The sequence below is a fragment of the Elaeis guineensis genome, chromosome 6 (assembly GCF_000442705.2).
Source record: "Elaeis guineensis isolate ETL-2024a chromosome 6, EG11, whole genome shotgun sequence".
Lineage (NCBI taxonomy): Eukaryota > Viridiplantae > Streptophyta > Magnoliopsida > Arecales > Arecaceae > Elaeis > Elaeis guineensis.
Genome location: NC_025998.2, coordinates 129,815,769 through 129,839,341, shown reverse-complemented (window position 1 = coordinate 129,839,341; position 23,573 = coordinate 129,815,769). Strand labels below are relative to the sequence as shown.

The window sequence follows — 23,573 nt, the reverse complement described above, 5'->3', positions numbered from 1 at the left end:
TCCATCTCCGATGTCTCACTAGGGGCCTCCTCTAGGGTTTCCTCCACTATGGCTTCTGCTCGGCTTCTTTAGACCTATTGAAAGAGGAAGAGAAGACAAGGGGAGAAAGGGGGGGCTCGAAAGGTTGTGCGTGCGCGCGCGCGCGCGAGCGAGAGAGAGATTGAGATTGATTGAGCGAGAGGGAGAAAGGGAGAGGGATTGAGCGAATCGAGACTGCGAGGGGTGGGGAGCTCATGGTTTTATTAAGGACCAAATGGAAAGGGAGAGAGATGGAGCGAATTAGGACCGTAATGTAGGAGGCTCGTGGTTTAATTAAGATCTAAGTCATGGAACCGTCTAGACTCTAGACTGCCCAAACCATTCTGGTTCTTGACCGGTTCAGCTTCGTATAGCTCAAACCGTCCGGTTTGAAATGTTCGGCTAACAATACTTACAACCAACAGCACTAATGACTTCCACTTTAGGTGCTTGTTATGATCATCAATTTTCAAAAACGACAATTCAAATCTTAGAAAAAGGAGGATGGGTTTAAAACACCAAAAATCAATAAGGGAGGTTCTTATAAACCTGAGCACCTACAGACTACAAATATATAATTGCTAAAGAAATGAAAATGAATAAAACATGTATATAAAAACCCAATAAGATCAACATCTTACAGTGTTAAAGAAACAAACTGCAACTTCATCATAGGAGCTACCAATAATTTGGGCCTTCAATGACTGGGAAATACAATTTATTGCAACATGAAAATGTGTATCTGTTTTCTCATCCTCCTGCAAGCAACAATAAAACCAATTACCAAGAAAATTTTATTAGTTCTGACATCAAAGCAAACGAGCAATACCATGTTCTTATTATGCTGGTTTTCAAATGATAATATAACTATATAAGGCTATAAGCATCAAAATCCATAAATGTTTGTAAGGAGATTCAAACTCTATGTTACCATGAGCAGCTTTTATTTTACAAATCATTCATTTTCAAGATTGAAACTAATGACAAACAAAGCTAAGTCAATGCTAAGTTCATAACATGAAGAAGATTTTAGAGATACAAAATTCAATTTAAGATGGCAGCCATGAATCTTCAAAATTCAACGTAACGACCATAACTTACAAACGCCATCAATGGATAATATCTTTAACTTCAATACAATGTGAGGTGATGCAGGCATGCAGGAGGTTGACAATGCTTATTATGCACCTACAGGGTTAGCAAGAATCATTGACTCATAATATATTGGTCTAGAAAAGAACGATTATGTAGTGAGCATTAAATATAATGCTATATTCTATATTTCAGCTTATAGATGTGCCCAGGGATCTTGAATGTATAAATGACACAGTATGGGTCTCCCACTATCACAATGCTCCCAATGGAGCTGTCTAACTCAATGAGCAGCAAAAATTCACCAAAAACAAGTGAGCTGAGATAGGTAATGCTTAAATCAAAATATGAGGCAAGGTGGCGTCAGCACTATTGAGAATAGTTTAAATCTAGAAAACTAACCAGTTCAATTTACTATGCAAATGGTCCAAATAACCAGAACTAGAACCATAACCATCTGCCTTTTTTTCCAACTATTTGTTGTTGGCTCCATAAATCCTTATGTGCCAAGTATTCCTATTTAGGGCTAGCTCTGATATTACTCCAAGTTTCTCCATATCCTTCCTTAAAACCTCCATCCATATCCTCTTAACCCTTTCCTTCCTTTTCTTAGCACCTTCAATGTACCTCTCCTAACTTAAGCCTGCTCGGATCTTCATTGTACATGTCCATACCATCTCAATAGATTTTTCATTACTTTGTCCTTCATTTGTGCAACACCTACAACTCCTCTAATATATTCATTTCTTATTTTATCTTTTCTAATTTTATTACATATCCATCTTAGCATTCTCATTTCTGCTATGCTCAACTTATTTTTCATGAACTTTCTTTGTTGTCCAACACTCTAAGCCATACAATATTAGTTTATAATTTTTTTCTTTAAGTTCCCTAGCTATGCACCTACCTATCACATAACATTCCAGATGCACGTCTCCACTTCATCCAACCAGCTCCGGTTCTAATGATATATGCATACATACATTCATCTATCTCCTCGTTATTTTGTACAATATAGATCCTAAATTAAAAAAATGGTCACTTTGTGGCATCTCTTAGTCGTCAATTTTAATTGGTATCATATCTTCATTTTCATTCTCACAAAATTTACATTCCATCTGCTCTATCTTTATTCCACTAATCTTTAATCCTTTATCCTCTAAAGTTCTTCTCTGTAAGTCCAACGTAATATATAATTTTTCTTTTCATGAATCAGCACTATATCATTTGCAAATAACATAAATCATGATATATCTTCCTGAATATTAGCAATAGGTTCATCCATAAGTAGTGAAAAAGGATATGAGCCAAATCATATTAACAAATTGCATTGCTGAGACATTTACTATTTTTGTCAAGTAAGCTTCAATCAAGATGACATCACAAAAAAGAAATTCCTCAGAACTACTCAAAGATGAGGTAGGCTAATCAGGTTTAACATGTTTATGCCCAAAAGATGAGTAGAAGGCTTGCATTCCCAAGAAATGATGCACTGCACCTCATGCATAGAGTGCATGGATCACATTTTTTTTCTGAGCAAATTCAGGTTCTTGAGTGAGTCTTAATCCATGATGGACTCGTATTCTAATCCAAGTTATTTTCATTGAAAGAATCATTTAGCTTGATTCAGGTTAGAGAGCAAATTTAATTTTCTTTGAATATAGATTTTTTTTTTTTAAAAAAAGGATCCAGGCTTCTTATCCAACTATAGCAGATGCTTGTCCTGACGTCAAGTTTACTTGCAATCAGGAGGTTTAGCTTCAACTTTATGATTTATTGCACTCCTCGAGTTAAGCTCTTGAAGAGCATCTTGATGTGTTATGGACTTTCCTACGCCAGAGTGACTTGTCCTTGTTTTAGGTTGCTCCAGAGTTCTACCTAATATCTCCTTTTGTTGAATCTATTACTTCCACCTTTACTGCAAGGCCATCTCTCGTGGGTTTCTGCAGAAATGTCTCGGAATGGTGTAAACCTAGCTTTTGTTGCGATATGTAGGAAACTTCAGGTGTTAATTTGGGATCAAAGTGCCAACTTTGGAGCTGGCGGTTCCTTGAAATCCATGGTTCACAGTTGTTTCAAGGACCTTTCAGAGAAGACACAGAATTTTCCTAAAGTATATTATTTCACTTGCATTTTCTGACTTGGTTCATATGATGATGAACTAATGATTGAATCGGCCAAAAAAAAAAAAAAGTCTTACATCTGGTTATGGTTAAGACATACTAAAATTCAGAATACTGCAGCTGTAACCCCTATAATGCAGCTATATTGCATCCCACAGCACAAACCGATGAGAAAGAAATGCCATCATGTGAGGGAATGGAAGGACCATACATGCAAACCACGATAATACCACATAAAAGAAAGAGAAGAAAACATGGAACACCACATAAATTATCTAGCCAGAAATCCCAAGAATCTCTTCCGGTCATCCCACTTTCAACCCATTTACACCCTTCTCTTTACTCAAAACGAGAAGGAAAAGGATTACCGAATACTTGTTCCACGAGTTGTATGATTCCCAAGTTCCCAAATAAAAGAACGGTAACACCAAAAATGATCTTCAAAAAAAAAAAAAAAATCATTTGACCAGCTACAAATCGCATTGCAGGAAGTTTGAAAATGGGAAAAACAAACTCACATCACTTCCTGCTGCACCGAACATCTTCGGGGACGCATCAACGAGGTAGACTACAAACTCTTTCGTGAAATCTTTTTCCTGGAAACAATGATATAAAAGATTTCAAACAAGAAGGTTGCAGACACGGAGAAAGATTTCAATAAACCCAGAGAGTAGGGAGGGGGAAAGAACTAAGAGAGCAACCGACCTGATAGAACTCGCTCTCGGAGTCGGAATCATCCCGAAATAGGCCTTCTGGGTCCAAATCCATGTCAATAGAGCGAAGGTGTTCGAGGAAATGCTTCTTCTTCGGGTTGAAATCGAACGAGGAGCCCTTCCCGCCGGGTGTTTGTCAAGAAAAAAGGGAAGAGGGTTCTTCCGGAAGAAGACTGGGGGGCCCTCGTCAAATTACTAGAAAATCCCTCTTTTAAAGAAGGGAGAGATACGGGGCTTCTGCCGACCTTCTGTCCTCGCCTCGCTTGTAACGGAAGCGACTGCGGGTATCCATCGGGCCCAAACCCGGCCCGGTTGGACGCTATTCCCACCTGGATCATTGATGACGGGTATCAGTAGTCTTCACTCTTTATCGTATGATTTTTTTTTTTTTTCCCATCTCTTTTGATATGATGGAGGCAAAGTCTCAATACTTAACAAATGTTGCACCGGTCATTATTCGCATAATTAGGAGAAGCAAGAGCCCAAGTAGGGCTACACCACTGTTATCAGAGATTCAGATTGTATCTTTCACACAGAAGAATCATGTATTTTGCACAATTTTCAAAGCAGAAAGAACTGTTCCTTTCAGCTGCAGTATGGATCATTGTGCTTTAAAAGCTGTCTAAAGCACAATTTAACAGTTAATATCGTGAAAAAAAGATCAATCATTCTTTTATGCAAAATATACAATCCGAATATTTATATATAACATTAATATTTCATCCAAAACGTACCCCTCCTAGCTTGCTAAACAACTAACTGATTTCTTCCGGCATCATTCATACGATGAATGTAAATTCTTCCTAAAATGATCTCTCAAGATTTGATACGGAGACCATAGATTAGATCCAGGCGCCATCTCTAATCAATCCTCGACTACAATTATCACTGGCTTATAACCCCATATGATGCATGAGATACCAAAGTCAATTTCTTCTCATTAGTCAGTGTCAGCATTTCCTCAACTGAATCAATCATACATATTATCAAACACTTGTACTACAACAACATAAATTTTTCTCAATTGAATCAGACACACATATTATCTAGGACTTGAAGCCTCAATAGCTTCTCCACCGAATCCTTGAGAAAGTAGGTATTGCAAATGCAATAGAGCTTGTCGGCCGCATCCACTGCTCTTGCAATTGCTAGGCTTTTGCGGGAAAAAACTAAGAAGATGAGCGACTTCTATGTCGTCCTCACCCTCAGCCTCTCCACCACCCCAAATTTCTTCGATTGGTACCCCCTTCCCCACCTTTGCACCTCCTTTGACCTCCTAATCGCCGCCGTCTCCCTCCAGATAGCCCACAGCACTCGTCCTGCTCTCGGGATATCAGTCCTACCGATCTCAAACATGCCCTCCGTCTCATCAGTGCCACCCTCCACTACACTCCCTCCTCCTCTCCATCGTTGATTATTTTTGGCAGACGGTGCTTGAGGTCGATGGTGATGATGAAGACGACGTAGGTTCAAAAGCTACAGATAGAATAGAAGAGAATGAAAGCGGGAGGTAAAATATTTGAAGCAAAAAAAAAAAACTGCCTTATGGACGCATAGTAGATAGTGATTCGAAAAAAAAAAAACACGTGACGGACGGAAGCTGATGCCTTCATTTAATATCTATAATATAGATGGTGCGGTGGTTACACGATCTATTAATCTAACTCCTTCCTTAGCCTCCTGACGTGGCAAGTTTTTCTTGTGGAAATTTTAAAGTAAGGCAATTTTTCATGATTATGCTTCCTAGCAATGTCAGAACCACTTGCAATTAATGGAATAAAACAAGGCACAGAATGATATTAGTTCTTAACCATTCTTGCGAAAAGTTGATTCCATGTGAGAGCGAACAAGCCATCACCTCAGGAAAAAGGATGTTGCAGCAAAACTTCTACGGAGTTTCCATGAGTTAATATTTTGTGGAATAACCATATGCTATGTGAAGGAAATTATCCTAAATGGTTGGCAACCAAACATAGGATGTTGCACTAAAACTTCTACCGAGTTTCCATGAGTTAATATTTTGTGGAGTAATCATACGCTATATGAAGGAAATTATCCTAATCAATGGTTGGCAACCCATCATAACAATTTCTTAATTTCAAGAAGCATCATTGGATCTGTATATCAAAATTTATTGGTGAAGCTACTATTCAAACCTCATTGTTTGAATACAATAGTCAGGATGGCTTAATGATCGAAACGGGAATGAGGGAAGAGAAATGAAAAGTAAGGTGGTGTTTGAAGATTTTTGCATGTATTTATTTATTATCTTGCAATATAACTGCCTCTCAAATGCGTTTTTGTTTGTTTAGAAAATGAATTGCTTTAGGTTATTAAAAAAATCAATTCTTCTGTTATAATATATTTTTCATTATAGAATGTCAAAAACCTAACAAACACTACGTGTAATCATCCAACGGTGCACCATGTCCATCCACCAACCCAATGGACCCCATATATCAAATTCCATGGATGCCATTCACAAAGTACATAAATAATGTTATAGTCCAAAATCCAAACCCAATCCAGCAAGACCCAAGCCCAGAAAAAAAAAAAAATAGAGGAAACAAATCGGGAAGAAGACTCCCGATAGGAGTCTTCTTCTCCGGCGAGATCCGGACGAAACGGGAATCCTAGGACCTCTCGGAGTCCTAGGGTCCTCTATAAAAAGACCTTCCCTTTTCCTTGAAGCCGATCATCGGCCCTCTTCCCCTCTCTTTCTCTCCAATTTTTTCGAATTAGAGCCGCGGACACCGCCTTGTTCTCGCCGTGACTGCTCACCGACGAGGTCACCGAAGGTCGAGGTGAGTTTCCCTCCTCTTCCTCTCTTCTTTCCCCTTCCTTCCGTGCATTTGTGCACTGCTGCCGGCGACAGGAGTCGCCGATTTTTGGTCGGAAAAGAGACCTCTGTTTCGGTCTCTTTTCCCTTGGATTTTCCGGCGCCGGCGATCGCAATCGACCGCCGGCCATGCTCCTCCGTAACCGGGGGAGTGGCCCCCATTTGCCGCCGGCCTCTGCCGCGGCGGCTGCGGTCTGAACGGCCCGGCACAAGGAGGGGACTGCCGTCCCTTGTTCGGCCTGGAAGGAGTCCGAGAGAAGAAAAAGAAGAAAAAGAGAAAAAGAAAAGAAAAGAAAAAGGAAAGAAAAAGAAGAAAAAGAAAAAAAAGAGAAAAAGAAAAGAAAAATAAATAAATAAATAAATAAATAAATAAATAAATAAAAAAATGATGAGAGAGAGAGTTTCTCTCTCTTCTCTCTCTTCTTTCAATCTGAACCCTTACCTTCTCTATCTGAAATTGGACTTTCTCTCTCTAGAATTTTCTCTCTCTAGATTGTTTCTCTCTCTTGGTGGATTTTCTCTTTCTCTAAAGTTATTCCTTTAGGATTAGCGTAGTGGAAGGTTTCATTTGATGATTTTGATCGAGTTTAGAGAAGAGTCTGATTTTAAGTGAGGTTTTGATTTGGGATCTGTTTAGATTGAATTTTGAATTAAAATTAATGTAAAAATATAATTTTGGATAATAGGCACGGAAGAATCTCCTAGAAGTTAGTCGATCTGTTCATTCAGTGCTCCGTGAAAGATAAGTAATGAATCATCTTCTCGAGATATTTCATATTTATTCTGAAAATAAATAATTATTCTCTGAAATTATGCATGAATTATGAATTATGTTTTGAAAGAAAAGTGCTTTTGAAATATTATGGTATGTCGATTATGCACATGTTCAGTGAAAAATTATGATATTTTATGATACAAAGTATTTTGATACAGATCGGATTTATGTTCTCAGCCTAACTATATTTCAGTGGGCCCCGCCAATGGAGATTATACGTTGGTACTCAGTGGATCCTGCCAGTGGGGGTTGTGCGCTGGTGTTTGTGGACCCTGCCAGTGGGGGTTGTGCGCTGATATTCTGTGGACCCCACTAATGGGGGTTAAACGTTGGTCATAGTCGAGGCTGTTGAGTTACGAGTATTTTGAATCGAATCGAATTTATGATTATATTATATCTGAATATTTAAAAATATTAGATTTGTATTAAATCAGCATAAAATATATTTTTATGTTTATTTGTAATATTGTTCTTGAAAATTAGATAATATCTAAAATATCTAGTTAAAATATTTGTTACTTACTGGGCTGTCTAGCTCATTACCTTTCTTTCTATTTTTCAGATTCAGATAATTAATTTCGAACGTGGAAAGAAATATTGGGACAGAGCTTTTAGAGGCGAGATTAGTATTGTTAACTTCATTGAACTTAGACCTATTGTTTTATTTTTAGTAAAATTTTATTGGATGTAAGACATTTGATTTAAATTACTTGAATCAAAGTTGAATAATAATTATTTGAATTTATTCTGCTGTCATGCATTGATATCGTGATGAGATGCCTTGTATGCTTATGGAGAGAGTTCTTTATAAGTATGCGGCGGTTGCCGCGATCCTCGATTCGCAATCTCGGGTCGGAGGCGTGACAATTAATATGGTATCAGAGCATAAGTGGATAAATTATGACACATAGAATTTGACATAGTATGAGTATAGATGGGTAAACATTAGGAATATTGGGACGTTAAAGTATGAGCATCATAATAAATCTATCCTAACAAATAGATAAATGAATCTAATAAGGTTTTACTACTACAAGGTTACCATGCCTCCCCATAGAATAACAAGAACTACTCAAGGAATTGCAAGAGAGACATCACAACCATGGGATGGTAGCACTCCCCATCTGATCAGTGGCACCCCTCAGGAGGAGGGAGTCGTAAATCCTAATGGGAGTACTTCGAGAGTACGTCAAGAACCAGATATAGCTCAGTTAATGCAGACCCTAATCAGAATGGTACAAGCACAACAACAAATACAACAGCAAATGCTTGAACAACAGCAGATACAACGAGATACACAACAACATCAGCATCCACCACCACAACATGGAGAGCAACCAGTACAACGGAACAACATTTCAGAATTTAAAAAGCTTGGTCCTCCAACTTTCAAGGGGACTACTGAACCTCTGGAGGCTGATAACTGGATAATGAAGATGGAGAAGGCCTTCGCTATCCAAGAGTGTCTTGATGAAGAAAAGATTCGATATGCAGCTTATTTACTACAAGGAGAAGCATACAACTGGTGTCAGCGACTACAGCGCAAGCATGAACAAGACGGCGAAATACTTACCTGAGAAAGATTTCGGATTGCATTCTATGATCAGTATTTTCCTCGGAGTATAAGGATCCAGAAAGAGCAAGAGTTTATTTATTTGAAGCAAAAGGGTATGACTGTGACTGAATATGAAGCAAAATTTACAGAGTTAGCAAAATTTGCTCCGAAATTAGTGGATGGTGAGCAAGAACGTGTTCACAAGTTTGAGATGGGACTGAGAACTGAGATTCGAAAACAAGTGATTCCATATGAATTGACAACTTATGCAGATATGGTAAACAAAGCACTGATAATTGAAAGAGAAGTCAATGAAGAACGCATGAAAAGGAAAAGAAAGCAAAGAAAAAGAGCAAAATCAAATGATACACAAGGGCAGAATAATAAAAACATCAAAAGATCAGCTAAGGGAGCAATAGATAATAAGACGCAACAGATTGATAGTGAGCAGTGCTTCAGATGTGGCAAAAATCATGCAGACAAGGATTGTTATTGGAATACAGGTGCTTGTTTCAAATGTGGTCAGATGGATCATAAAATTGCTAGCTGTCCGTTAAAAACAGAAAATCAAGTTGGCCAAAGAACTTATGAAGGACAATATAAGGGTGGTGGACAGATTTCTAAAACCCAAAGAAGAGTTTATGCGCTTACTCAACAGAATCCACAGGCTTCCAATACACTGGTGACAGGTATGAAAAATTTCGAGGACGAAATTTCTTTTTAGGGGTGAAGAATGTTATAGCCCAAAACCCAAGCCCAATCCAGCAAGACCCAAGCCCAGGAAAAAAAAAACAGAGAAAACAAATCGGGAAGAAGACTCCCGATAGGAGTCTTCTTCTCCGACGAGATCCGGACGAAATGAAAATCCTATGACCTCTCGAAGTCCTAGGGTCCTCTATAAAAAGACCTTCCCTTTCCCTTGAAGCCGATCATCGGCCCTCTTCCCCTCTCTTTCTCTCCGATTTTCTCGAATTAGAGCCGCGGACACCGCCTTGTTCTCGCCATGACTGCTCACCGACGAGGTCACCAGAGGTCGAGGTGAGTTTTCCTCCTCTTCCTCTCTTCTTTCCCCTTCCTCCCGTGCATTTGTGCGTGGCTGCCGGCGACAGGAGTCGCCGATTTTTGGTCAGAAAAGAGACCTCTGTTTCGGTCTCTTTTCCCTTGGATTTTCCGGCACCAGCGATCGCAATCGACCGCCGGCCATGCTTCTCCATAACCGGGGGAGTGGCCCCCCTCTGCTACCGGCCTCCGCCGCGGCAGCCGCGGCCTGAACGGCCCGGCACAAGGAGGGGACTGCCGTCCCCTGTTCGGCCTGGAAGGAGCCTGAGAGAAGAAAAAGAAGAAAAGAAAAGAAAAAAAAAAGAAGAAAAAGAGAAAAAGAAAAGAAAAGAAAAGAAAAAGGAAAGAAAAAGAAGAAAAAGAGAAAAAGAAAAGAAAAGAACAGAAAAATAAATAAATAAATAAATAAATAATAAAATAAAATAAATAAAAAAAATGATGAGAGAGAGAGAGTTTCTCTCTCTTCTCTCTCTTCTTTCAGTCTGAACCCTTACCTTCTCTCTCTGAAATTGGACTTTCTCTCTCTATTTTCTCTCTCTAAAATTTTCTCTCTCTAGATTGTTTCTCTCTCTTGATGGATTTTCTCTCTCTCTAAAGTTATTCCTCTAGGATTAGCGTAGTGGAAGGTTTCATTTGATGATTTTGATCGAGTTTAGGGAAGAGTCTGATTTTAAGTGAGGTTTTGATTTGGGATCTGTTTAGATTGAATTTTGAATTAAAATTAATATAAAAATATAATTTTGGATAATAAGCATGGAAGAATCTCCTAGAAGTTAGTCGATCTGTTCATTCAGTGCTCCGTGAAAAATAAGTAATGAATCATCTTCTCGAGATATTTCATATTTATTCTGAAAATAAATAATTATTCTCTGAAATTATGCATGAATTATGAATTATGTTTTGAAAGAAAAGTGCTTTTGAAATATTATGGTACGTCGATTATGCACATGTTCAGTGAAAAATTATGATATTTTATGATACAAAGTGTTTTGATACAGATCGGATTTATGCTCTCAGCCTAACTATGTTTCAGTGGACCCCGTCAATGAGAATTATACGTTGGTACTCAGTGGATCCTGCCAGTGGGGGTTGTGCGCTGGTGTTTGTGGACCCTGCCAGTGGGGGTTGTACGCTGGTATTCTGTGGACCCCGCCAATGGGGGTTAAACGTTGGTCATAGTCGAGGCTGTTGAGTTACGAATGTTTTGAATCGAATCGAATTTATGATTATATTATATCTGAATATTTGAAAATATTGGATTTGTATTAAATCAGCATGAAATATATTTTTATATTTATTTATAATATTGTTCTTGAAAATTAGATAATATCTGAAATATCTAGTTGAAATATTTGTTACTTACTGGGCTGTCTAGCTCATTACCTTTCTTTCTATTTTTCAGATTCAGATAATTAATTTCGAGCGTGGAAAGAAATATTGGGACAGAGCTTTTAGAGGCAAGATTAGCATTGTTAACTTCATTGAACTTAGACCTATTGTTTTATTTTTAGTAAAATTTTATTGGATGTAAGACATTTGATTTAAATTACTTAAATCAAAGTTGAATAATAATTATTTAAATTTATTCCGCTGTCATGCATTGATATCGTGATGAGATGCCTTGCATGCTTATGGAGAGAGTTCTTCATAAGTATGCGGCGGTTGCCGTGACCCTCGATTCACAATCTCGGGTCGGGGGCATGATAAATAATTAGATTAATTATTTATAATAAATATTTCTTGGCACTTCTTCTTTATACGCGTGTGTATGTGAAGCAGGAGCCACAATCGGATCGGATGGGTCATAAATGGATCGGATCATAAAATCATTAACTAAAATTTGATTTATTTATTCAACGGATAAAAAATTTAAATCTGAATCCAACCTATTTATTAAATACGTAATCTGATCCGACCTATTTAATCCTTTATTAAATAAGTTAAATTAGATTAAATGGGTTAAATAGATTAAACGGATTAAACAAGTCGAGTTAAATTGGTCAGAAACAGGTTAAACAGGTTTTAAACAGTTTAAACGGATCTTAAATGGATTAAACAGGTTAAACAGGTCAGGTTAAATGAGTCAAAAATAGGTTAAATGGGTTATCTGACTCAATCCGATCTGAATATTAAATAGATTAAATGGGTTAAACGGGTCAGATATCTAAAATCCATATCCGACTCAATTATTAAACGGGTTAAATGGGTTGATCCGTTTACGATCCAAACCTGTTTAGTCTAAATCCAAATCTATTTATGACGGATTGAATACGGATCGGATTAAATGGATCAATTTTTTTTTAAAATAATTTTTAAATTATAAAAATATAAATTTTAGCCCTCAAATTTTTTGGATCATTTTAATATTATTCTTCACCCATTTTTAATATTTTTCTCACATTGAAAATCCTATGTGGTAGTCGCCGGTATTTACGTGGCTCCGTTTATTTGAACAGATGGCACTGACGCTGACTGAAATCGATTTTTTTTTTAAGTTCTTCTTCTTCTCTCTGCCATTGCCCCCACCCATCTCCCCCACCAGCTCGCCACCTACGCACCCCCGTGGTTCCCACTTCCTCCGACCCCCCTCTCAAGCACCTGAGACTTCTGCCCCACCCCAACGCACCCCCACCTACTCCAACATAGATGGGTTATGCGCTGGCGACCCCCAACCGGCCCCCCTGTCTTACTCCCGTGTGCCCCCACGGTTGAAGATGGAGGCTCAGGGAGTGGCGGTGGGGACCGTGGGTGCATGCGGAGCTGGGTGAAGGTCAAGGACGGAAGATTGGCGACGCCGAGCCACCATCAGAGTACTCCAAGCATCGGATCTTCCTCAAGTCGGCTAGAGAGGGCGGAGGGCTCTGCGACGGTGGTGGTGGAATCGGCCGAGTGGTGGCTTCAGGATTGGAGGCGGTGAAGGGCACGACTGGCGATGCAGAGGTGGAGGAGGACGATGGCTACGACGCTGGTGAAAAGGAAAAAAAGAGCGAGAGCCACCACCATGACGATGACCTGGAGGATGCGAGCGCCGCCCTTGGGCTTCGTCGATAACTGGTGTGGGTGCATCGCGATAGAGGGAGGAGAATTGATCCTCCATACTGGGGCGTGGCGGGGCCAGGGGCCATTAGCGCATAACCCACCAACGTCGAGGTGGGCAGGGGTGCGGCAAGAGAGGTTGGTCGGGAGGATGAAGAAGACTCTTTATAGGAGTCTTCTTCGTTCCTCTTCTTTTTTTATGCTTTGCGATCCATGCGGGACACGAACCAAGCTTGATAGTCAAAATAAAAGCCACGAAAGCATAGATTCAGGGCAAAAGAGTAAACTGGTGAGAGAAAGTCGTCAGAAATCATCGGAAGGGCAACATTAAAACGATTCAAAAAGTTTAGGGACTAAAATTTAGGTTTTTGTAATTTAGGGACCATTTAAAAAAATCTGATATAGTTTAAGGGCTACTGGCATAATTTATCCAAAAAAAAAAGATATAAAATGTATATTAACTACAAATGAAGCCTAGTTACGTTCTGGCGTATCTCAAAAAATTCAAATTTATAATGATAGATCTTCTCTTGAAACCAACCGTGCATATGCTAATTGTTATATTATCGTACATATAATTTTTAAAACTATTTCAAACCAGATGGCTCAGAGCATACCGAACTAGACCGGCAAAAAATCAGGACGGTTCCAACTTGGAAAGCAACATACGCCAGCACCGAAGGAGAAAGAGAGGGAAAGAGAGAGAGAAGGGGAGGGAAATGCCAGACGTTGCCGTCGGAGGGTGGTATTGGCCTGTTGAGGTTGCCGAAGGGCCGTAAAGGCATCCGCACTCAGTGCCATCTGGTAGAAGCTTTAATCCCAAGAGGGAGAGGGGAGGGACGGTACCGGACGGCAAGAACAACGATAGAGAGGGATCTCTGGCATCGTTGGATAGCCACTGTGGCCACCAGATGGCGAAAAATGTGGGGATGGTGCCACGACCATGGAACAGAGATGATCCCCTCGTTCCTCACATTGCATGTTTTAAAAACACTCAGTACCGGTTTCACTTAAGTAAAGCCAGCAAATTCATTACCGGCTTCACTATTTCAATTTTTTTAAAAAAAATTGAAAAACATTGAAGTCGGTAATGATTTGCCGACTTTATTATTTCAACCTTTTTAAGAAAGATCTAAAAACAATGAAGCTAACAATGGATTTACCGGCTTCACTATTGTCAATTTTTTTTAAAAAAATATGTAAAACAAAGTTGATTGTCTTGTTTTACGGCCACAGACCACAAATGATGTTTACACTACCCGACAGTCAGTTGGAGTCCCTCCGACGACCTCTTGGTCGAACCTCTCTTGATCCTTTTCTATCCCTTCTCCCTCTCTCTTTTCTTTTTTCTCCCACGAATGATATAGAGCCGTGTAACTCTTCGATGGCCACCGACGGTATCTTTGCCGCCTCAACCAACTTTCTTTCCCTCTTCTCTCTTTCCCTCCCTTTTTTTTCTTCTCTTTCTCTTTTTTTCTCCTTTTCGATTCGTCCTTTCCTCCCTCTATTGGTTCGCACTAATCTAATCCGATATAGGACCATACCGATTCATGCCACTGGCCAATCAAGAAAGCGTTTGATATCAATTTTAAAAATTTTTATCATATATAAGACTTAATATATATATATATATATATATATTTTGAATTAGGCATATGTTCGACATGCCATGCAAAAATATTTTATGTCCATCTCTCCAACGTCCCTTGGTTACTGCATTTGCAACGCTTATTCTCTCTACATTGATTGATGCAACCGTAAGTGCTATTTTATTTTTCTCATTTTTTATATTTTATTGTACGTTCCATGGCCTAATAACCTATGGCTCCATGCTTGACAAGTATATTACATGGACATAAATAATTATATAAATAAATAAATAAATGGTTGAATACCCATTTTTTTTAGATATTTCATGCTTTATTTTTTTGTACTTCTTCTGTACTGGATTTAAAATAGCTAGCATCTTCACAATGGAGTGCCTTTCATCATCAATTTTGCCAATTAAAAAAAAAGCAACCTCCTTTCAGGTTTCTATCTATGATCTCCAACTAAATTGTTACCTATTTAATTTATGTTAGTTCTACTAATCTATAAACTGCTGACAGACTTCCTTCCCGAAGAAAAAGGACAAGTAACAAAGATGCTTACAGACTAAAAAAAAAACTTCCTTTGGACTCTGCATCTTGCTTCATAAAAATGAACGTCCTCTGCGAAGCAGCCAAAATATAACACAGGCATGTATCTCAAGTCATTCTAACAATTGCTTGTAATTCTAAATTCTAGATTCTAATGGATTGGATTTGATTCAGGCATAATAAAAGTTTTCTAGTTATGTTTACTTGTTATACGGAATAATAAGGATGCCTTGATTCTATAGTTACTTGATTGACATTTTTTGTTGGGCAATTGTTGACTGACAGACTGTTGGGTCATTTCATTATTAGGGTACTCTTTGATATTTTGCTTCTAATATTTATTTGCGTATTGTCTGGGGAACCCAGAGTTGGCAGAATCATAGAAACTTCATCTCCATTTTTTTTTTTTTTTTTTTTTTTTTTTTTTTTTTTTTTTTTTTTTTTTTTTTTTTTTTTTGGGTAGAACATAGAAACTTCATCTTGCTATGTCCTTTTCTTAGATACAACAAATGCTCCTCTCTCTTTCCAACGAAGTATGAATAACTGAAGGTGATATATATATATATAGCATTTCTTTCGTTATTTCATTAATTTTTGGTATGACTGGCGTGCTTTAGAGCATTCATTACAACATAAATCAATGTTTTTGGTAAGAACATAAATCAATGTTAAAGTTTGAAACTGTTTTGGTTGATATTAAGGAGCGGATCCATGTTAAGGTATATGCCTTTTTTTTCGTCCTAAGCTCAACTTGAATGGTTTGGCATTTGGGATTGACCCGTGATTGCTCTTGTTGTGGTATAATTTCTCCCGTGATTGCTCCTCCCCTCGAAATGGAGAGGACTTTGGATTCAAAGCTGCAGAGATTTGGGGACTTTGACCCTTAATTCCGCTTGCTTTATTCCTTCATTTACGCACTAAATTTTGATGGTGCTTTTTGCTCTTATACCAACCATACGTGACACATTGGTTTCCGAGAAAAGATGACTTATTTTTTCCAAACCCTTTTTTGGGCAGCTAACTTATTTTCCCGTTTGATGTGCCTTGGGAACACCCAATTATAGAATGGCATGTTACAGAATAGATTGATCGTTCCGGTCCAAGTTCTTGAATAAATATTAAATAATAATTTTTTATAAAAAATTATAAAAAATAAAAAAATAAAAAAATAAATTTATTCAAAATAATAAAAATTAAAATAATAATTTGACTTATTAAAATATTATATATATATAATATTTTTTTTAATTTTTTATATTTTTTTTTTATTTATAAAATCATATTTTCTATCGTTCGAAAACAAAAGTATCACTACTCTATTTCAACTAAAAAATAAATTTAAATATATTAAATTTAAGACCCAACCTAATTAGAATAAGACTAACACCGGAAGACAAATTATTTCAACTAATACTGGAATAGAAAATAAAAATAAATTATGAATAGAATCCTAACAAGCGATGATTTGTTGGAATAGAAAATAAAGATAAACAAACGATAGGATTCCAGCATAGATGGAAATGAACTCTTGCGGCATCATTTACCGAAAAGAAAGGAGACAAAAGTACAAGGAACTCCCTATCTTACTTTGATCCTTAGTGCAGCATACCGGGGGATCACCAGCTATCAATTCTTTCCTCGTTTTCCCTTTTTCTTTATAAAATGAAGGCAAGGCTTGGCATCATCCGCTCCATCAGCTCACTCAAAACTCAGCCTGTCGCATGTTTCGCCTTCTTTTTCTCTTGGACGTTCAACACCAGCAGCTACTCCTTTGGATCAGAAGTCGCACCTATTCATCCAAACCATCATGCACAGAGGTAAGGACTCTCTCTCCTCTCTCTCTTTCTTTTCTTTTGTTGGAGAAGTCTCTCCTAGCTTCTTCTCTCTTCTTCTCCTTCGAAACTATGTCCTCTCCCTTCCTCTCTCTTTTTTGGGGCTTCTTCTTCTACTTCTTCTCTTACTGTAGATTGTCTAAGTCAAATCTCCATCAATATTCCTTTTAGATGCCATCACTTTATAACTTATCCTCCTCAGTCTCCACTGCAGGTGCAACTGGCGCCGTGGTGGGCTACCACCGCAAGAAGCAGCGGTCGGCGAGAGACGCTGGTCTGATGCCAAGGCTTGTGTTGACGGACTCCGGCCGGATCGAGGAGCTCGAGAGCTTCTCCCACTATGTTGGTAAAATTACTGCACCACCAGACCTCTATATGCTTAGTCTCATGGTTTTTTGGATCCTTTTGGGAACACCATATAGTTATCACGCCCATTTTGGCATTAGGACTTCAAGGGATGATTGGGAGACAGCTCCTTTCCATGGATTTCATCCATAAACTCTACTTTCTCACCCCCCACCCCACCTCTCTCTCTCTCTATTGGTTGGGTGTGCTTTTTGATGTCTTTTTCTTTTTCAGCCACCTGTTAGTTGTGAATTATAATTTAATCTTCTATGATGGTGAGTGGCCCCACACCTCACTATAGAATTAAAAATTGAGATCTATTAAAAGATAAGAAATTCTTGGCTGATGCGCGGTGATTGGCTCGTACACGGCCGGACAGCGGTGCAGAATTTTTTTTTTTTTTTTTTATCCAACCTCGTGCGTGAGCCAATTACTACATAAAAAATTTCTCTTAAAAGATATCTTCATCATGGGTTGGACCTTGGATCTAAACAAGTAAGGTTTCGGATCGGATTTATTTATAGTTAGATATTTTCTTTCTCCAAATCCGGCCCACGATCAACTCAACGCAAAGAAATTATGCAAGCAGGCAAATCTTTTGATAGGTATGTCCTTGCACTAGCATTCAGTTCAAATACATTTCTTTCCATGCTTTGCATAGCAATCTCACAACCATGATCATATCATGGTGTCAGGGTGGGGACCCATGTCCTTCATTGGTCTTTTTTTTTTTGGTATAAATGTCCTTCATTGTTTTTAAAAGCTCTATTTTGATGAGAATAGAACAACTAAGTTGTTGCATTTGTTTAAGTCATAATATTTATTTGATGATGTTTTGGCAGCTAGGCATTTGGGTTTTGAGGATGTAAATGAATGCCCTCAGCTATGCAAATTAGCATATGATTTCCTGAGGAAAACCAAGGGGTGTGAAGAAAACATATTTGCCTTCTTTGCTGGTGTCCCAAATCCTGAAACTGTGTGTGTGAAATTTATGGAGGAACTGGACAGGTGTATACTAGGCTATTTTGCATTTCATTGGGATCATGCCACTCTTATGATTACTAAGGTAATAGATCAATCAATAAAAAGTTTCCCCCTTACAAACTTTGTTTCATCAATTTTATGATGTATTATTATATCTTGACCGTTTATTTATTTATATAGGTTTTGACTGATGATGGAGAACCCAAAAGGAAGCTCAAGGACATGGTCATGGAGGCTACCAGGTGGGCACTCCTTTCTCTTCTGCTTGTTAAGGACTGACATAATATAGATGAAAGGAAATAATGAGACCAGTATGATTATGAGATGTTAACGTCCATCTAAGGCCTTGTTCTTAGGGGAGTAGTTGTAAGTATAGGGAGCTAGCTCTATCCTCTGTCATTGGTCAATGCCAACTTTTTCTAGGAAATTGTAGTGGCTCTTCACCACCATTTGTGAATGTCAACTTTTCTTTTAATTCTTTCTCATGGGGCTGACGAAATGGTAACTGTTACAACTTCCAATTACCAACATTCTATTACCGTGTTCAACATAGATACGCAGGGTGCAATAAATGAAATTCATATTGATTCAAATTAACAAAAAAGTTTTGAAATGGACAACGAAAGATTTCATAAATTTTTGGGTAGACCGGAGACCCCGTAGATGTGAATCCCAGATGCACATTGCCTCCAATCATTCCATGGCTTGGTTCATCTTGTTAAAGGTCATGGGATGGAGGAGGTATTGGTTGGACCAAATCGACCGGCTCAACAATGGACCAATCCAATCACAATGGAACATGGATAGGAGGGACCAAGCAATATGCCCGTATTAATACGTGTCCCCTTGTGGTTGGATTGATCCGTCATTGATTTGGTGGATCTAGTCAACCAATAATTTCATTATGAAATAAGGTTCTAAGGTGGAATGATTATTGGTCGGACCAGATCGATTGTTCAACTAGTGGACCAATCCAACTGTGAAGCAACATGCACGAAGTTGGAGATAAGAAAAAGCATGCAATACACAAAATTACACCCTAACGTGGCTTAGTTTGGTTTGGAATTTTACATGGCAGATAAAATGTGGGCATCCAACCTTTTCATTTACGAGCATATGGCCTCTGATTCTTCTATGGCTTGGTTCATCTTGCAGAATATCATGAAATGAGGTCCCGGGATGGTTTAGTTTGGTTTGGAGTTTTGCATGGCAGATAAAATATGGGCCTAGAATCTCATCTTCTTTTGAATTACCTTCCATGAAACTTTCTCATTTATGATGCTCTTGATTTAGTATTAATCAATAAGCAAATCCCGAAAATAAAATTGACTCAATGACGTGAATGAATCCATGCAGTGCCTGTCTTGTTTATTGGAACACAGGAAACAGAGGTTTGAGAGGGTAACAAGGGACCTGAAAGTGGCAAGGGTGTTCTTTACATTGGTGGAGGAGATGAAGGCCATCGGCATCATGCCGCACGATGATTCCCGGTGCACCGACTCGATGGTCCCCTTGGCCTGCAGTGATCGGAGCCCGGTTCTACTTCTGATGGGCGGCGGCATGGGAGCCGGCAAGAGCACCGTGCTTAAAGGCATACTTGAGCAGGAGTAAGTCCTTACTGCTAGAAAGGTCCCTTTTCTCACAATCTTATATTACTATTTGATAAATTGTGACATACCTTTAAAAATATGAGGAATAAAAAAGTGCAATGCACTGAAATGTGCTGGAACTCATAGTAGGAAGGTACTCAGTTCTTCCTGCTCTCCTTTATGTTCTCATAGTTCCATTTATTGCCGCTTCCCAAGTGGATTACAAACAAAGCTCTGCAAGGAAATCAATGGAAGGGAGCTAAGCTAATATTTACAACTGGAGTAGTTACAGATGATCACGTATGGTTGATAAACACAAATTTTGCATTAAAAAAACTGCAAGTGTGGCCCAGCTAGCTATCATCACATTGTCAATTTGCGTCGGCAGAAACCATTTGTATTAAATCAACAACAGAGAGTGAGAGAGAAATTATTCACCATGCATGTTGCAATTAAAGAGGAAGGACCAGCACCCAACTACCAACTGGGGTAGCAATGTGCTAGTATTATGGTGAAACCATGGAAGCATGATGTTGTTGTCCTAGTTGCATTAATTCGTTCATGTCATCGAAGGCGGAACCACAGCTCACCAATTGGTTGAAACAGTGGTTTTCTTCGAGATATGTTATGACGATTCATACAGACATATATTTAGTCCATAAAAATTATTTGCCGAAAAGTCTTTGGATGCTCATACAGAATCGAAAAACTCATATAATATTTTTTGATTTTTTTAAAAAAAAATGAAGTCCTCAATTGATAATTCAATTTTTTTATAAATTAATTCTTATAATTGGTGTGATTTTTCTAACTTGTTGGAGTAACAAAGACAATGCTAGGCTTATTTTGGTTACAGTGAGTTTTGGTCAAAAGCGAATGCAGTGAGGGTGGAAGCGGACGCGTTTAAAGAGAGAGATGTCATCTACCGAGCCATTAGCTCAAGAGGCCACCACAACGACATGCTCCAAACCGCCGAGCTGGTATATATGCGTCAAGACTTCTATTTACTCTATTCTTTGTATCTGGTCTGTTCCCCTCTATTCTTAAAATCCTACGTCAACCGGCACTTTTAAAAAAATGGTATTATTATCTATAATGATTGAATTATAAGAACAATGTTAGTACAATGATTGAATCTTATAATACAATTGCTTTCCATTTTTTACTCATGTTAGGTTTAAGGGTCAACATTATATGGAATAATTATTATAATTGAAAAAAATATAGAAGCAAAACTTAAATTTGAATAACCTGCTTACATACCCTTTAGCATGCTATTACTACGTCAAAGATTTTTTTTTAGGATTTAAATAATTGAAAGCATTGGCAGGTAAACTCAAGGCACGTGCATGGTGTTTGAGTTGGCTGAGGCAGTTCTTTACCCAATAAAAGCTATTAGTGCTTATCAAGTGCACATGTAACGTAACCACAATGCATGGTCATGAACCAAGTCATGCGTTTGAAGTTTAATAAAAAAGCTTTTTATCATTTTAATCAGATTGCTTTGGATATTTTAGAATTACAGCTTCGGTGTCATACATATTATAGATGTAAATTCAAAACTGTTGATGAATATATTTTTAGATGAGACCCCAAGTCGTTGCACAAAATGCTTGTTTAGCCCATAAACTTAAGACCTCAGCATCAGAGGCCAGAAACCAAGTCAAAATAAGATAAGCCCAACCCAACTCCACTATGTGAGCCCCAAACAGTACTACGTTTGGCTACTGAATCTCTTACTTGTAGTCATTACCTTCCAAATGAAAACTAGGCTAACATTAAAGCTGCAATAGGTGCACCAATCTTCAACAGACGCCGCCGAGTCCCTTCTGGTGACTGCGCTCAATGAGGGCAGGGATGTGATCATGGATGGCACACTCTCATGGGAGCCCTTCGTCGAGCAAACGATTGCCATGGCCAGAGCCGTCCACTGCCAGCGCTATCGAAGGGGGGTCGGTTACAAGGTCGCCGAAGATGGGAGCATCACCGAGAATTATTGGGAACCAGTTAATGATGATGACGATGAAGATGACAACCACAACAAGTGTGAGACCAACAAGAGGAAGCCTTACAGGATAGAGCTGATTGGAGTTGTGTGTGATGCCTATCTTGCAGTAGTGAGAGGAATCAGGTAAAAGCCCAGCCCAAGCTTGGCCCATGACTCTAGCATTGCCATTTCACTCTCTCTTCATGGCCACAAAGATGTCTCTGGCGGTTCAGAGCAAATGCCAAATAGTTGACCGTGCCAAATGTTATTGTTGAATAACAGGAGAGCAATCATGATAAAAAGAGCAGTAAGGGTGAAGTCCCAATTGAAGTCCCACCAGAGATTTGCCGGTGCCTTCCGAAGATACTGTGAGCTTGTAGACAACGCCAGGCTCTACAGCACCAACACTTTGGGAACTCCCAAGGTCTGCTCTCCTCTTCTTTTTAGTCTCCCATTCAGAATCCATGTAGCCAAACAATACAAGTCCATCGAACCTATAATGCTGACATGATCATGTTAATTAACCACTAAACTCAAAAACTTAGACTATTAGAAGATTAGTCAACAATAATGTCATATCGAACTTAAACAATCTGCCTCATGTGCGGCTTGGGCCATACATGTGAAGATTGAAATGGAAGCAAGACAACTGAATTGATGAGATAATTGATTGGCTTAGAGAGATCTGAACTAACAACTTCAAGCAAATTTGGTAGGATAACATGTTAATTATCCACATTATTTGTAAACTTAAGCTATTATGCATATCGGTCTTAATATATCAATGCGACGATCATTTTGCAGCTAATAGCAAGGAAGGATGTGGACGCCGACTTGCTAGCGAACCCCCAAGAATTTAGCTGCCTGGAGAAGGTGAGCAAATTAAATGAGGAAGCTAACTCAATCTACGAACTCTATCCTCATGGTGATATTGCATGTGGATCTCGCTCAATTTGGCATGACATGGTGATGTGGCCATCGAGGAAATCAATCCAACAAGAACTAAAAATGGCAGTTCAAATGATTGAAAAGCGCAGCTCATGAACTAGTTACTCTGAAGCCAATCACCAGGTCCTGGTTGGTCTAATGTTGTTTTGTACATTATGAATGGAAATTGAAGTCAACACATGTCATGAATCCTACTTTGCCACTAGATTGTCCCAATTGAAAAGTGTATTCCAGTCCCTTGTCTGCAACTCTACTAATGGTTCTTAAGGTTCTCTACTTCTTGGGTCCTCTAATCTGAACCATTGAAAGCATGTGTGACCGAGCCAAAATCTAGGTCTGGTCCAAATTATATTGGAGGATATTAATTGGGCTTCTACTGTTGAACCGTGCAATAGTCGATTCAACATCTATATAGACAGATGAACGAAGGAGTTCGGAGTTTTTTGAAATCTGTGCAAAGCGTGATCCAACTGTTGATGTTGTGAAAGAAGATTGATCATTCTTTCATGCGAAAGACACAACCCAAACTTAGATTAAGCA

At 38.6% G+C, this 23,573-nt stretch overlaps 2 protein-coding genes across 5 annotated transcripts in view; one reads left to right on the top strand and one right to left on the bottom strand.

The window, feature by feature from the left end:
• Positions 1–4,136, bottom strand: part of LOC105046549 (ATP-dependent DNA helicase 2 subunit KU70) — a 29,725-nt gene extending 25,589 nt beyond the window's left edge. Inside the window, exons 1-3 of the mRNA XM_010925163.4 lie at positions 3,939–4,136; positions 3,752–3,829; positions 660–776 (exon numbers count right to left, since the gene is read on the bottom strand). Coding sequence (XP_010923465.1) covers positions 660–776; positions 3,752–3,829; positions 3,939–4,001 — 258 coding nt within the window. The 5' untranslated portion in view covers positions 4,002–4,136. The remainder of the gene's footprint in view (positions 1–659; positions 777–3,751; positions 3,830–3,938) is intronic.
• Positions 4,137–16,790: 12,654 nt separating this feature from the next.
• LOC105046550 (calmodulin calcium-dependent NAD kinase) lies at positions 16,791–23,326 on the top strand. Of its 4 annotated transcripts, none has more exons than XM_010925165.4 (9): positions 16,791–17,165; positions 17,395–17,526; positions 18,368–18,591; positions 18,690–18,751; positions 19,892–20,116; positions 20,955–21,078; positions 21,892–22,229; positions 22,368–22,509; positions 22,890–23,326. In XM_010925165.4, the coding sequence occupies exons 1-9, from the start codon at positions 17,156–17,158 to the stop codon at positions 23,127–23,129; spliced, it is 1,497 nt and encodes a 498-aa protein (XP_010923467.1). In that variant the 5' UTR covers positions 16,791–17,155; the 3' UTR covers positions 23,130–23,326. The 4 variants fall into 4 exon arrangements, with proteins under 4 accessions (XP_010923467.1, XP_010923466.1, XP_019706803.1 ...); XM_010925164.4 differs by having other exon boundaries at positions 17,383–17,526; XM_019851244.3 differs by lacking the exon at positions 16,791–17,165 and having other exon boundaries at positions 17,175–17,526.
• Positions 23,327–23,573: the final 247 nt, after the last annotated feature.

What these genes read in the sequence shown, in the direction of transcription:
- LOC105046550 (XM_019851244.3), top strand. Translation starts at nt 17,352, where the DNA reads ATGCCATCACTTTATAACTTATCCTCCTCAGTCTCCACTGCAGGTGCA. An exon ending in AAAGGCATACTTGAGCAGGA is followed by an intron (nt 20,117 to 20,954) that starts GTAAGTCCTTAC and finishes TTTTGGTTACAG; the next exon opens with TGAGTTTTGGTCAAAAGCGA. An exon ending in GCAGTAGTGAGAGGAATCAG is followed by an intron (nt 22,230 to 22,367) that starts GTAAAAGCCCAG and finishes GTTGAATAACAG; the next exon opens with GAGAGCAATCATGATAAAAA.